At 32.9% G+C, this 14,929-nt stretch overlaps 1 protein-coding gene across 6 annotated transcripts in view; it reads right to left on the reverse strand.

Moving 5' to 3' along the window:
* Positions 1-1,304: 1,304 nt before the first annotated feature.
* PUM2 (pumilio RNA binding family member 2) overlaps positions 1,305-14,929 on the reverse strand; it is an 83,544-nt gene continuing 69,919 nt past the window's right edge. For 4 of the 6 annotated variants that reach the window (XM_063077702.1, XM_063077699.1, XM_063077700.1 and 1 more), the window contains 8 exons: positions 12,660-12,927; positions 11,362-11,491; positions 9,594-9,728; positions 7,643-7,780; positions 6,860-6,985; positions 6,520-6,641; positions 5,639-5,831; positions 1,305-4,288 (listed from right to left, as the gene is read on the reverse strand). In XM_063077702.1, the coding sequence (XP_062933772.1) occupies positions 4,157-4,288; positions 5,639-5,831; positions 6,520-6,641; positions 6,860-6,985; positions 7,643-7,780; positions 9,594-9,728; positions 11,362-11,491; positions 12,660-12,927 (1,244 nt within the window). In that variant the 3' untranslated portion in view covers positions 1,305-4,156. The remainder of the gene's footprint in view (positions 4,289-5,638; positions 5,832-6,519; positions 6,642-6,859; positions 6,986-7,642; positions 7,781-9,593; positions 9,729-11,361; positions 11,492-12,659; positions 12,928-14,929) is intronic. The other 2 variants (XM_063077703.1, XM_063077701.1) reach the window with 1 other exon arrangement.

Consider the following 14,929-nt stretch of genomic DNA (forward strand, 5'->3'; position numbering starts at 1 on the left):
GTTTCTGGTAAATATTTTTAAAGAGTAGAGTTCTATGACTGGAACATAAACTGGAGAATCTACCTATAGGAATTTCACTAAAAACCCCACCTAATATTGAGCTTCCTGTAGGACCTATCCTGTAGCTATTCTGTGGGTAGTCAGATTAGAACCCCTGCTTTACAAACAGGAATATGTCCACATGTGGCAGGCCCAACCTGGGACCCAGATTCCCTCCTTCCCTCCGCAGTACAATGCTCTTCCCCAGGCACAAGGCAGCCTCTTAGAAGTTGAGTAACAGGGCCTCAGCATTCCATTCCTTCTCACCTCCCAGTCCACAGATGAATTTTCTGAAATGTCTAGAGCATCCAAATCCCATCAGACAGGTTAAACCAAGTCCTTTTAAGTTAGATAGGCAAGGCAGACAGTGAATACTGCTCCTTAGGTGGTTTTCTGCCCCTCTCACCATTTTTTTTTTCTTAAAATCTTCCTGAGAAAGTGCAAATAGAGTAACCATTACCCAAGTCACTTTAGGAAAACTACTTTTAGGTTGGTAAGTTAGGGTGGGAAGATGTGATATTTTCTTTTCTTGTAATTTCACTACAAATTGGGGTAGGCCAACAATTCCAGAGGGCTGCTTTTATAGCTCTAAATAGACCCAAACCAAGATAAAATTAAATGTCAAAATATTGTATGTGATGAAGTTTCCTTTTCCCACTTAGCTTTACGTAAATCTCCATCTTGGACTCTATCAAATTAGTCTGCCTTTTTAAATAGCTATAGAAAGGAAGGGAATGGTATTAGCATTTGTTGAGAATTAGGTTTTGGGTATCTTTTATATATTCTTGGCTCTTAAAACCAACGAGTAAGCAGCACTATCCCATGATACAGATGAAGGCATCAAGGCTTATATAAGTTAACACACACAAATTCACGTCTGAACCCAGATTATTCTTATTTTAGACAACACTGCCTCCTCCAGTTCATGTGGAAAGGAAACAAACACCTATGGGTAAAGGTGTGTGATTTACTTAATCCTCACAACAACCTAGAAGATGTATCATTTTATCGATACAAAAACAGGCTTAAAGTTTTATCCTATGAAGTACGTAATTACTCTATGGGTTAATGATTAGGCAGATCCTGAATGTTAATCAAAAGATGGGATTAATACCATCAGTACAGATGGGATCAGTGGCCCCAGAATAGCATCCATGTGACAAAAATATTTGTTTTCCTTATGTCAGAGTAAACTTGAATGGGAAATCTTAATTATAATTGAGGTACAGAGGGGTATTTTATCTAGAGAAAAACACAAGACCAGGTTTATTTCATACAATGTTATTCACACATTTTTCATTTTCTAATTTATACATAATATACAAAGAAGTGAAGATAACATTATTTCATATGAACCAATAAGAGCCAGGACTTAGACAAACTGGTCCAGAAACAATCCAAATCAAAAGGAGACACTCGAGAGTAAAACCTAAGCAGTTCTGCCCAATTAAATTTCTTTATTCTGAAATGCCATTTTCAGATTTTACCAAAATTCATGCCAACTTGCTAAAAGGAGGAATTTGGGTGGGCACCAAAAATGGCAGACCATAAAATTTCTATAGAAAGTATTTTTCTAAAATAGACCTAAAAGTACTGGGAAGATTGGGTTGTCAGCACTGGGACACATGGGAACAATAGGACCCCAAGAAGAGGGTTCAGTTTCCCAATGTAGTATTCTCTAGGACTTGTAATTTTCTAAGTTTGCAGAGATAACTGCCTGTGCTAAAAGAGGGTAAGGACAAAGGAAAACTAGGAATTCAAACTGTACAAATACAGGAAAGTCAGTATCAATCTCCAACAAGGACAGCTTTGATCCTGAAACCACAGGCTGATGTTACTGGGAACCCAAGTTCAAGACAGGGCCAAGATACTCTGAGTCTGGCAAAACAAAGTAGAAAAGGTTGGAAGAGAGCAGCTCTGAATAGATAAAAAAAAGCAAAAGCACTGCTACTGAGAGAGGGACATGGTGGTAAACCACTGTGACTATGAGAAGGAACAGTGACAAGTGGTTGGATTTAATGGCCTCACCAAGGAATGTTGAATTAGAAAACTAGAATAACTCAACATCAAACATGAAAAAGTATGCCTGGCACCTCAAACTTTATGCCATTATTTTTAGGTTCATAATATGAACAGCTAAGTGATAAAAACCTTTATATATTCAATATTGTGCTCAGAAGATTACTTTTCTTCTGCAGACCTCTAGTTAAAAAATCCCTTCCATGTTCAACTGACAGAGATAGAATGTTCATTTTAGTTTTCAGCGCTAAACATAAGTGGGTCAACATAAATGTTTATACAAAATACTGACTTCAACAAAATACAAAGCACTTTCTTTATCTTTCAGAAACTGAATATACAAAGCAAGTTTTTTTCCAAAATATTTTCATAGGCAAAGGATTAAAAACGATTTTAATTATACACATATGGTCACAATTTTGCCTTAAAAAGATTGTTGGGAAATGTACATAAGGCCGCTTGTAAATGTACATCATGTTACTGTTATGTCTTATGTCCAGAGAAAAAAACGTTATCATACAGATTTGCTCTTACTTGGGAGTAGGCTATTCAAAAATACAGTACTCTTCTGTACAAAGAAAAAAGTCACATCACATTTAATAAGATGGAAAAAGCATTGGCCTCCATGGTAACCAAATATCTCCAGTCCAATACTTTCTATTATGCACAATACCCTGACTTCATTTGAAAGTGATCCAAATCCTAGCATGTCCATATTAACAGAGTCAACAACTATGTTATAAAACAAAATGTATCTCACAATAATAAAAAGAAAGCTGGTTCATACTTCTGAAACCATATAAAGATAAAAAATTTTTAAAAAATCACTCTCGATTTGGAGAAATAAATTTATATTATACAACACTATATTGCCAGGTCAAAGAGGGCGGGGACATAAATGTACACTAAAATGCAAATGTTTCCCAAAGAGATAAAACAAATTCCATTTACAGCATGAAGGTTTACAAATGTACACCTGTACAACCAAGGAAAGTGTCACTACTAAATTAGCAAGGCTTTTATAATAAACATTGAAACAAGATTTGTTTTCAAAGTGTAAACTTACATCTATTACTACACACACAATGCATATATTTATAGGAAGCAAAAAAAGCTATCTGAATATGTAATCATGCTTAAATGTTGAGCTATCAAATTCACTTCTCAGTGGCCCCTTTTCACCTCTATCTGGTTCTGCATCTACTTTCTGCATCTACTAATAAAAAGCAAAATAAAGCTCAACACTTCCTCAACATGTCTTTGTAATTCTATAAGCAAAACAAAATACAAATTTCCACTCTTTCTCATTGCAAACCAAACTGAAAAGTTAATATAAGACTTAACTTTTCATTTAGTGCACTTAACTGGATAGAAGTGTCACCATGATTTTGCTTTTTCTAACTATTACAACAATTACATATGTAAGTATATACAATTCTTCTGTACATTGCCAGAGACAATTTAGGGCAGTATTTGTATTAAACTACATCCACTGTAAATAATGTTCTTTTTATCTCCAATAATTTTATTACTTGCTTTTTATTTGCATGATAGTTTGTGAATTACCAAAATACAACTTAACTTTCTTTTTAAAATACTAATATTTATGCAGTTGATTGTTAATGTTATAAAAGGCTTCATGCAAAAAAGAAAAAAAAGGGGGGGGGGACTATAATTCTATATACATCTCTATAAACCTGTTGTGCTATGGGGTTGTAGACCTACCAGACTGCAAGCCAGTTTATTAAAAGAATACTGAACTTTTTTCCTTTAAAAACTATTTTTGTGACTTTACAAGGTAAAAATTTACAAAATATGTGACAACTTTTTTTGATACAGTTACATCATATACAGGCATTCTGTGCTTTGCCAGCAATCCAATCTGATAGGTCTCCACTCAGGGCTGAATTTAATTTATAATTCACCACTCTCCCCCCAAATATACACAAGAACCTTAAAAAATTTACAAATGGATGAATAAAGTCAATAAATAGTTTTGCTTTAAAAAAAATTTGAAGATTCATAGTTGAGTTGCGTTTTGATAATTCACAAAGGAAACGTTCTTTTCACATGGTTAAATCATCTTTTCTTTTTTTCTTTACAGCATTCCATTTGGTGGTCCTCCGATAGGCCCAAGATCTGGACTATTTTTCAAATAATATTTTTCCAACTTGGCCAGTATATGCTTCCCGTATGTATATTTGCGTAAAGTAGTAATGTGAGGGCGAATCTGAAAAACAAATAATCTGCTTAGGAAATCTAAGTTATTTTAGCTTTTGATTTCTTAAAAAAGTGGCCCCCAATCTGGATAATTTAGAGAAATAACTGCAATTTAAAAATTTAAATCCAAAAAAAGCTACTTTTTGCAAAAGCAGTTCTGATCTATTCAATCCCTCCTCACATCTGCTCTAAGAATTGTTCAATGAATAAACAAACCATTGCTTCTAAACTATGTCACATGCAAACAGAGAGAAGCTCCAAACAGCAGAAAAGTATCACCAGTGATCTTTCCATCCACACTGACAAAGCTTTAATAAATAATAATAACGTATTGATAAGGGTATGGTCAAACAGGCACTCTTAGCATATTATGGATAGATAGATGTGTAAACCCGTATGAGATTTTTTGAGTTCAACTTGGTAGTATCTACTTAAAATGTAAAATGTTTATATACGTTTGACCCAGCGATTCCACAAACAGAAATTTATCCTGCCAAAACACTTAATTATGCAAAGACTTCCATAAAAGCACAACTTGTAACAGTTAAGAAAATTGGAAACAATCCATTATATAATGGTTAAATACTGTAGCTGTTAAAAATAAGATTGAAAAATTTCTGTATGTATTATTTTTAAGCACAAATATTAAATTAAAAAACATGTAGAAAATTTACTATATCAAGTCGAAGAATGAATTTTAAAAGTCAGAAAGTCAAAACACTTTTAAGGCTACGAGGAGTCTTAAGAGATCATTTCTTCTCTACATAAGGAGAGGTCCAAAGAGGTTATGTACTTTGCTCCATGTTTCCTAAATGAACAAATTTAGAAGATCAAGAGTGAATATTCAAATATTACTTCTTTCAGTGTTCTTTTTAACAGTAAGTTTTCCTGTGGCAATTAATGATTTCTTAAAAGAACCACTAGATTTCTAGGAGGAGAACACAGAAAGCAGCTTGAAAGGAAAATATTAGGAGATACTACTATACTCTCACCCAATTAATGAAATCAGCCCAAAATTCTCTTTAGATTAGTGGGAAAATATAATTACATTTAAAATCCAATGTTCAACCCATTGATTATGGCAAATCAAGTATACCTAAATAAGACGTAGGAAGAAAGAATAATGTTAAATGTAGGTAAACAGATGAGAAATGAATGTGATTTTACTAAGTAGATGACATTGAGAATTTAATAAAAGTGGAAACCATACCAATATCTGACAAAGGTTATCCATGGATTTTAATTTTTTTCTCCAGTTATAACATATATGAGGAAATTAAAGCCTAGTGAAGTTAAATGTGTAGCCTAAAATCACATAGACAAATTGAGTTACCTATTCAAGTGCTAAACACCATATTACCTTATGCATGATTATCTTCCTTTGAGCAGGTTCAGCCATATCAATCATCTTCTGAACCACATAATTGGCATACTGGTCCTTCATCATGGTGTATAAGGCACTGTGAGGACCATCATTCTGGCAGCAAACCTCATCAATCAGTAAAGCTCTCTCAGCACGGGAGGCATGAGTAACACACTTTTCTACTACATTGCTAAAAATTAAAGTGCATACAAAAAATATTATTTTTTCATTTACAGAAAAATTTCCTTGACATTTGAAAGAAACTGCTCCAACACATTAGAAAACAGAAGAGGAGTCACAATGGAATTCTTCTGTCTTGACAATTACTTTTAAAACAGAAATTGGTATAATAGGACAACCCACATTTTGACATCCACAAGTTTAATTACTAGCCTCTTAAGATTACAATTCAAAAAAGAAAACCAGGTCATTAATAAGGCCTGAGACTTTCAAAAGCATACTAAAAAAATCTGCATTTTCTCACAGGTCTTGGGGACAAGTAATTTTCTAAAAAGAGATTTCAAAAATGAAATGTATGTGGGCAAAACCAATTTATGTAGATTTTCACAAAATAAAAGCAATGTTCTGTATGTACTTTTTTTTTTTTTTTTTTTTTTTTTTGTCGTTTTTTTCGTGACCGGCACTCAGCCAGTGAGTGCACTGGTCATTCTTATATAGGATCCGAACCCGCGTCGCCGCGCTCCCAGCGCAGCACTCTACCAAGTGCGCCACGGGCTCGGCCCTATGTATGTACTTTTTAATGCCACCAAAGAAGCTTATAGTTTTATGCTATAGTCTACACATGCGTTTCTGTGCTTACTAATAAAAGCCAGGGAGTTGAAAGAATTGACCCCTGGAATTAGAAAGTACTACAATACCTGGCAAATTTGTGTTGACTCAGGGCTAAGACCTTTCCTCGGATTTCGGAAACAATTTTGCTCTTGTCTTCAGGTCGACCATGTTCCAGCACATGCTGAATAACGTAATTGCCATACTGATCCTAAAGACAGATATTTAAAAATTACTTTCATAATGATTATTCTTTAAAAAGATGTTAATCATTTGTCTAAAATTCTAGTAGTATAGTCAGGAGAATATGACAGGCTTTTGCCTCGCTGTTTCTATAGTGTGTTTAACAATAAATTACATTTCTTTTAGAAAACCAGAACAACTTCCTAATATATAAAAACATTACAAATTATTAGGGAACTTATATACCTGTACCAACTGCTCTGTATGTTGGTGAAGTTCTTCTAAAATAGGTAGAGTCTGTTCCGCAGTGCAATGCTCTAGGATGCGCTGAATTACTCTGCAACCGTAAGGATGAGTCGAAAGCACAAACACCTTAAAACAATTAGAAAAATTAAAAACTGCATTCTCTAACATTTTTGAACAGTAGAGGCAGACAGGTTTTTGACAATGTGCTGAATGAGTTTAAAACAGAAGGGTGATGGACTCACATTTAATATGACTACCACAGTGTTAGCTAACACCGGGAAGCTGGGGGAGGGAGTGCTCAATTTAGGAGCTAAAGATATTTTGAGTAATAGGATCAGAAATTGAGAATATGTAATAATAGAAAAAAATGGATGGGAGTGGAAGGGTAGTTTAGCACTGTAATGAAGAGCTATTAATTACTATGTATTAGTTCCTAATTGCTATGTATTTTCTGTCTTTTCTTATACAGTCTTAAGTCTTCCCTCCTTGCCCTCTCCCAGGAAATTTGGAAAACGATGTTGGGCTTATAATTCTAATAGTGAATTACCTTTGCTTCTTAAAGAAATATGATTAAACTTGTATTTCTAGGTTTTTCAGCTCAAAAAAAGAAGCTATCTACCGACTTTATGAAAGAGGCAGAAATTAATGCACATTTACTATTTTGTCTTCTATTTTTAAATGCAAGTGCTGTGTATTATCTTATGACTTACAAAAAACTGTGTCAACATTCAAATTCTACAATAATGCCCTGCTAACAAATTAGAAATCAAAAATCAATCTTACTTGTCCTTTGAAAGCATCAATGATAAATTGCAGTGACTGTGGCTGAACACATTCAATACATTTTTGTACAACATGATTTCCATTCTGATCTTTCACACATTTGAGTACATGACCATCTAGTTCCTTTACCATTTCACTCTGCAAAAGAGAAGATGGTATTTAAGTAATCAGCTCATCAAACAACCTAATTAGAATTAAAAATACTGAGACAGGAATAGAAATATACTCAAAAATATTATTTCCTGTAATTTTTTAAAAGAACAAACATTAAATTTTTTTTTCCCTTTGGTATAATTGGCAGAAACCACTGAAGGTGAGAAATACCAAAACATATTGCAGAATTATAATCTAAATAATAAATATTGAAATACAACCTGATGATATTGAATTTGCCATATTGAAACTAGTCTTCACTGTGTACAACTTGCACTAATCTTTCTAAGCTGGTAACATATAACTAATTCAGAATTCTATACTTTTGCCCTAAGTAGCACTCCCCCCTTCCCAAAGGAATTATTTTTAATGGCTGTAGGAGTATATCAACCGCATGGAAAAAGGTAAGGAATTGAGCACTTATGGGCTATGTGATTTTCACATATTATTTCAATAATTCCCATAAGAATGAATTATAGTTAGACATTTTTATTCTTCCTTTTTAATGCTCTTATAATAAAGAACTTATTTTTATTTATCATTGATAACAATAATCTATGTGCCTTATTACAGCTATAAAAAATAGTACTGTGGAGAAATGGAGTACACATACTCAGTATAAAGGTATTCACATTTAAAATATCTTTAAGAATAGAATACTATTATTCATCAACTGATTCACATAAGATTTACTCCTAAAGTTTTATTTTTTTGAATATCAAAGACATTTAAAATATCTGCACCAGATTGAACCTTGTGGCAAAGAAGTTCTAAGCTTTTACATAATGAAATTTGTTATCTTTCTCCATTGTGACATATCTTTATTTACTCTAAATCTCAGGATTTCCTCCAGAGAAATAATAGTATTTTCTCACAAAATTTTAATGCTGTGATTAATATATACACATGCACACATACATATCCATCCATATACTATTGTTTTTAATTCTGGAATTTGCTTTTATTGTACAAGTCAAAGCTGATATCTTTCCAAACTTATTTCCACTAACTTTTCAGAAATAATTTTTTTCCTCACTCTTATTATGCCTTCATTGTAGTACATATATAACATACATAAAACAGTATCTCTTAACTTCATATTAAAAGTCTGCTTAATTTCATACAAGATTCCCACTAATTAGTGTTGCTTCGGTTTAAAATTTGATGAAATCAGCATTTATCCACATCCCCTATAATCAATATTCTTGTCTATTTTAAATAATTTTAAAAGTTATTTTGATCAGTTACAAGCCCCATCATTGTATGACTGAAACTGCATTAATCCTTTGTATTTCTCATTTAATATATATGTGTTCTCTTTCAAAAAACTGGGATTCTTAGGTTACTTTTCTGTTGAGTTAGATTTAAAAATTGTTTTTATATATCTATTTGACCAGCACTCAGAAATGTTATTGGTCTTAAAAATTTCTTATAATAGAAACATTAGACACAATCCAAATAAACACTGGAAATAGTAAAAATGCATTCTGATATTACAGAAAACCAAATAAGCAAGTGACAGCAAAAACACCCATTATTTAGCACTCTGTTTACCACATGTAGGTAACTCAAATATCTTTATTTAGAGACGAAAAGATGTTGAAGGGAATAAATAGTACAAATCAAAAATATGCTTTGTACCTTTTAACTAGTAATGTACTGTTTGAGACAGATTTTTAAATAATATTTTAGACTAGTGGAAATACTGAAGACATTTAATTTCAAAATTACTCTAAGATAAAAAGAAGTAATAAGTTAAAAAATGAATGAAATAATGCAAAATTTTATCTTAACTTACAATTACCTGCTGGTCAGATGAAATAGACTCTAATGCTTTCTGAATGACACGGCAGCCATACATCTGCAAGGCTAAGGGTAGAACATGACCACGAATACGAGTAGCCAAGGCTAATTTTTGATCCAAACTCCCAAACTGACAAAAAAATATATTAATAAAGAGTGACCATAATATTACTTTGTTAAACTTGAATAAGACACAGTTTGTAGCCTACTGAATCTATTTTTCAAATACTACATTTAGTAATTATGTAGGGAGGAGGCATTAAGGTAGAAGCCAATTAAGATAGACCCAGATATACTCGCAATGATAATTTTATTATTTTTTTTGTTAAGTCAGACATACTTATCTAAAATTTCCTTGATACTAACATATTAACCATCTTGTAAAGTAATATTCTTTTAAAGTAAACACCTTCATTTCTAACAAACAAAAACCCTTATCTTTAATACTCGTATATGAACATCTGAGCCATACAGAGACCACTAAAACTTTCTCACCTAGATAATTCTCAAACTATATTCTCATAAAATTGAGAAGGAAACCTGTTAAGCTACAACATAGTTAGTTAAAAACTAAAAATTAGCTAAATTACAAAATAAAACACACCTATAAATCGAAATAAAGACTACAGAATTATTCATTACCTGGTTCACCTAAGACTTACTCCCAATGCTTTACATTTTCAAATATTAATCAGGACTAATATTAAACTTTTCAAGTAGGCTCACATAATTTTTGTGTGTGTGATAAAACATATATACACCATAAATATGACACTTTTAGGTGTATAATTTAACGGCATTAATTACATTCACACTGTTGTACAACCATCATAATTTAACCTTTTCCATGACCTCAAACAGAAATGCTGTACTCATTAACAATAACTTCCTATTCCCCTCCTCCCCAGCTCCCATAAGCCCTAATCTATTTCATGTCCTTATGAATCTGCTATTCTATATATTTCATATAGGTGGAACCCTACAATGTTTTTCTTTTGTTTCTGGCTTACTTCACTTAGCTTAATGTTTTCAAGGTTTGTCCATAATGCAGCTTGTATCAGAACTTTGTTTCTTTTTACGGCTGAATAATATTCTATTGTATGCATATACTACATTTTGTCTATACATTCATCTGCTGATGGACATTTGGGTTTCTACCTTTTGGCTGTGGTGAACAATGGTGCGATGAATGCTCGTGTCCAAGTTCCTGTTTTCAGTTCCTTTGGATATATACCTATGAGTGGAACTACTGGGTTGTGCAGTGATTTTATGTTTAGTTTTTTGAGGAACTGCCAAACTTTCCCATGATGGCTGCACATTTTATATTCCCACCAGCAGTGTGAGAGGGCTTTCATTTCTCCCCATCCTCATCCACATTTGTTATTTTCCATTTTTTAATTACAGCCGTCCTAGTACGTGTAAAGTGCTATCTCATTGTGATTTCGATTTGCATTTTCCTAATGACCAAAGATACTGAGCATTTTTTCATGACTTATGAGCCATTTGTATTATCTGCTAAGGAGAAATGTCTATTCAAGTCCTTTGACCATTTTTTAATTAGGCTGTTTTTTTTTTTTGTGTGTGTGTGAGTTTTGGAGCTCTTTATATATTCCGGATATATCTTTACCAGATATATGATTTGCAAATATCTTCTCCCAGGTTTATATAATTTTTATATGAAAATGACTGTTACACAATTTTAAAGGCTTTTCTTTGCACTAAATATGTAGTTGGTAGATACACAAATATGCATGTGTGCTTACCTCAAAAAACTTCTGTATAACATAGTTGCCAAAAACATCCGTCATCAATTGATAGGCTGCTTGCAGAATTTCATTAAATACCATCTGTCGCTCAGCTGGAGTAGCTCTCTCTAGCTTTTGCTGTATGAACCTATGTGGGTAAAAAATTTAAGTGCCATGGACAGACAATAGGTTGAAAAGCAACTCTGCAAAATCTCTTACTTGAATATATCACATGTCCTCTCCCGCACATATACACACAAATAAAATTATTTCCAGAAGTAATACTATTATAGTTTACACAGTGAACAGCTAATTTACAAAAAAAACAAAAATACAAAAAAAACCCCAGAAGTTATGAAGCGTTTAACACCTTAACTTAAAATAACTACTAGTTAGACTGACATAAACCTAAACATAGAGATGTTTAATCTTTCTTAGGTTAGCTCTCTTATAATCAAGGAAAAAGAAAATTACAAAGATCTTGCTGGTTATTCATTTATTTTTCATAATATATTACTAAATATCTATTTTTAAAAAAATTTTTGAGTTTACCATAAAACTATAAAGAGGCAATTTCTCAATTTTTTTTTTTGTGAACGGTAAGGCGATCGGAACCCTTGGCTTGGTGTCGCCCGCACCGCGCTCAGCCAGTGAGCGCACCGGCCATCCCTATATAGGATCCGAACCTGCGGCCTCAGCGCTCCCAGCACCGCTGCGCTCCCAGCGCCACACTCTCCTGAGTGAGCCACAGGTTCGGCCCCATTTCTCAAATTTAATAAATGTGTTAAAATTCTATTTTCCTTTCTTGAGAATGCTAATTCACATGTACCTCTCAAGCATTACATCAAGTATGTTTAATGTAAACAGGCACCAAATTTTCCTATAACAAATGTAAAATATTTCAATTTAAGTCAAATCACATTTAATATTAGCCTATACAAAAGCTTTAAACTTTTTTTTTTTTGCTATTTTTCGAAGACAAAATATACACCAGGGACACTTAAATCTGTAAATATAATTCAGAGCCAATAATAATCCAATAAAAGGCACTGCTATATTTTCATTATAAAAATATCCTTGTTGTAGAAAACCAGGAAACCATAAAAAGTAAATTTAAAAGCCTTTATATTTTTATAATTTATCCTAATGTGAAAGAAAAAAATATATAATCCATAATCCATATTAGGTTTTATTTTTTAAAAACTTCCACACTTAATGTAGATTAGCTGAGCCTAGTCATGGAAAATTTGATTTTATAAGGTAGCAATTTTAAAGCAAAAACGAAGGGAAAAGTATCACGAATCATAATCACTTACCTAGAACCATGCTGGTCTTGAGAGAACTCAACTATGTGTCCAATCAAATCTCTAAGTTGAAGGTTTGGGAAGCGGTTGTTTCTGAAATCTTCCAATAATCTACTGCGGCCAGAAGGCATAATATCTGACCTATTATACCGAAGTCGAGAAGGAGGAAAGAGCTGGCTGCTGGAGCTAAACAGACTGGAAGTGCTTGAAGCACTTCGATATTTTGCTTCTGCTCCAGGTGCCGCAGAGATATATCGACCACTACCATTTGTCAGTCCTCCTACAACAAAGCAGCTGTAGTCAGCAAATATTTTTGACAAAGTTATTCCTCAAATAATAGTTACTAAAACTATAAATTCAGTCAATAAAAAATTATTTCCCCCACTAATTCCTATTTGTTATGACAGGAAATTAAAATTGGAGGGGAAAATTTCACACAGATACTTAACATATGTAGCTATATAAAAAAGAGAGAGAGCAGAAAACACAAGAAAAATAAACCTGTATCTGCTCTTGGCAGCTTAGTTTAAAATATAATTCTAAGATTTAATGTGATACCCTGATATCAACACCAGAATAGGGAAACCATCAGCAAAATTTTCAGTTACAGTAACAAGCAAGTTATAAGTAGTTAGCAAACTCAGATTTTAAGCCACTGAAATACTTTGATTGACATTCATTTGCATTGTTCATAGAATAACAACATTTAGTGTGTTAAATATGTATTCTTTGTAATATATTAAAAATACAGTAATATATACTTTTAAGTAAAGATAAGCCATTTCTTAGTTAACCAATTGATTGGTTTAAAAAATTAATATTAGACAATAAGTCTAAATTACACATTTAAAAAATATTTTAAAATTTTTTATTAGAAATACTTGCCATAAAATATTAGTATTTTACAGATAAGAAACAGTAATAATAAACAGCAGATATTATTGCTAGAGCCTTTCTCATTTAAGACAAATGAATAAAAAGCCTCTTTATGTCCCATTCCAAACAAGAAAATTACAGGGCAATCAACAGAAACAAAAATAAATATAAGCAAGAAATTGTTTTTATTATAAATAACAGTCTAAAAGTACTTGACAGTGTCCTTTTAAAAAAGAGAAATGTATAGAAAATTGTAAAATAGAGACTTAGTAGTTCAGAAAAACAAAATCCACCATCAGCTTTATGTTATTATATACCAATTCTATGTAGAGTAGTGCTATATATACAATCCAGGCCATGGGCTACAGATGATCCCAAGGACACACTGTCAGTGCAAAGCTATGCAGAGGCATTAAAGGTCAAAAAGAATGACTAGGACAGGGAGCAGAAAAAGAATTCTAATCCCAGAGAGTGAGTTGAGTTAGAACATTCCTCTTTTACTTTCTGTCCCTACTATCACAGCTTTATTTTTCTTCATTCAACTTCCCACTATACAGCATATTATATATTTATTTATTTGAATCCCCAGCCCCCTCTCCAATGTTAAGTGGCATAAAACGACATTCATCTACATATTAGATATCTGGTGCCTAGAAAAATGTCTGGCAGTGAGTGGGTGCACAATATGTATTTACTGAATGACAACTAGAGAGCACACATACTTGATGTAGCATCAACTGCCTAAAGTTCAGTTCTAGAATATCTTGTTAAAAAGAGTGTAATTTAACAAGCCATCTTATACACCAGAATCACTAACACCAAATTCTTGTTTGCTCCAGTTCTATATAACTATCTCAGCACCCATGTATGAAATATTCAAAATGTGAAAGAGTTTAGTGTTTCAATAGTCTGAATTTCATCACTACTGTCAACCCTTTCAGTCCCATTACTTCTGTCTTACATCGTTCCAAGAACTGTACATAGCAGTAACTGATCACTAGCCCATTAGATTCTTTAACAAAGAAATTCAGATGACTTTATTTATTTATTTTTAAAAGATGACCGGTGAGGGGATCTTAACTCTTGACTTGGTGTTGTTATTACCACGCTCTTGCAAGCGAGCTAACCAGCCATCCCTATATAGGGATCCAAACCCGTGGCTTTGGTGTTATCAGCACCGCACTCTCCCAAGTGAGCCACGGGCCAGCCCCAGATGACTCTAACAATTACTACTATAATTGGGTCCTTATCACATCCCAAATTGCCACTTCGTTTTCTCTACCATCCTTGATCTTTTTGTAGGGTGGTAGTGCCTTGCTCATCATTCTAATCTATTTTTACATACATCAATTTTATTTTTCCTTTCAAAGGCCATTTTGAGAATGTCACTTTATGGTAAAAACCTA

The sequence above is a fragment of the Cynocephalus volans genome, chromosome 14 (genome assembly GCF_027409185.1).
Source record: "Cynocephalus volans isolate mCynVol1 chromosome 14, mCynVol1.pri, whole genome shotgun sequence".
In the NCBI taxonomy this organism is placed as follows: Eukaryota; Metazoa; Chordata; class Mammalia; order Dermoptera; family Cynocephalidae; genus Cynocephalus; species Cynocephalus volans.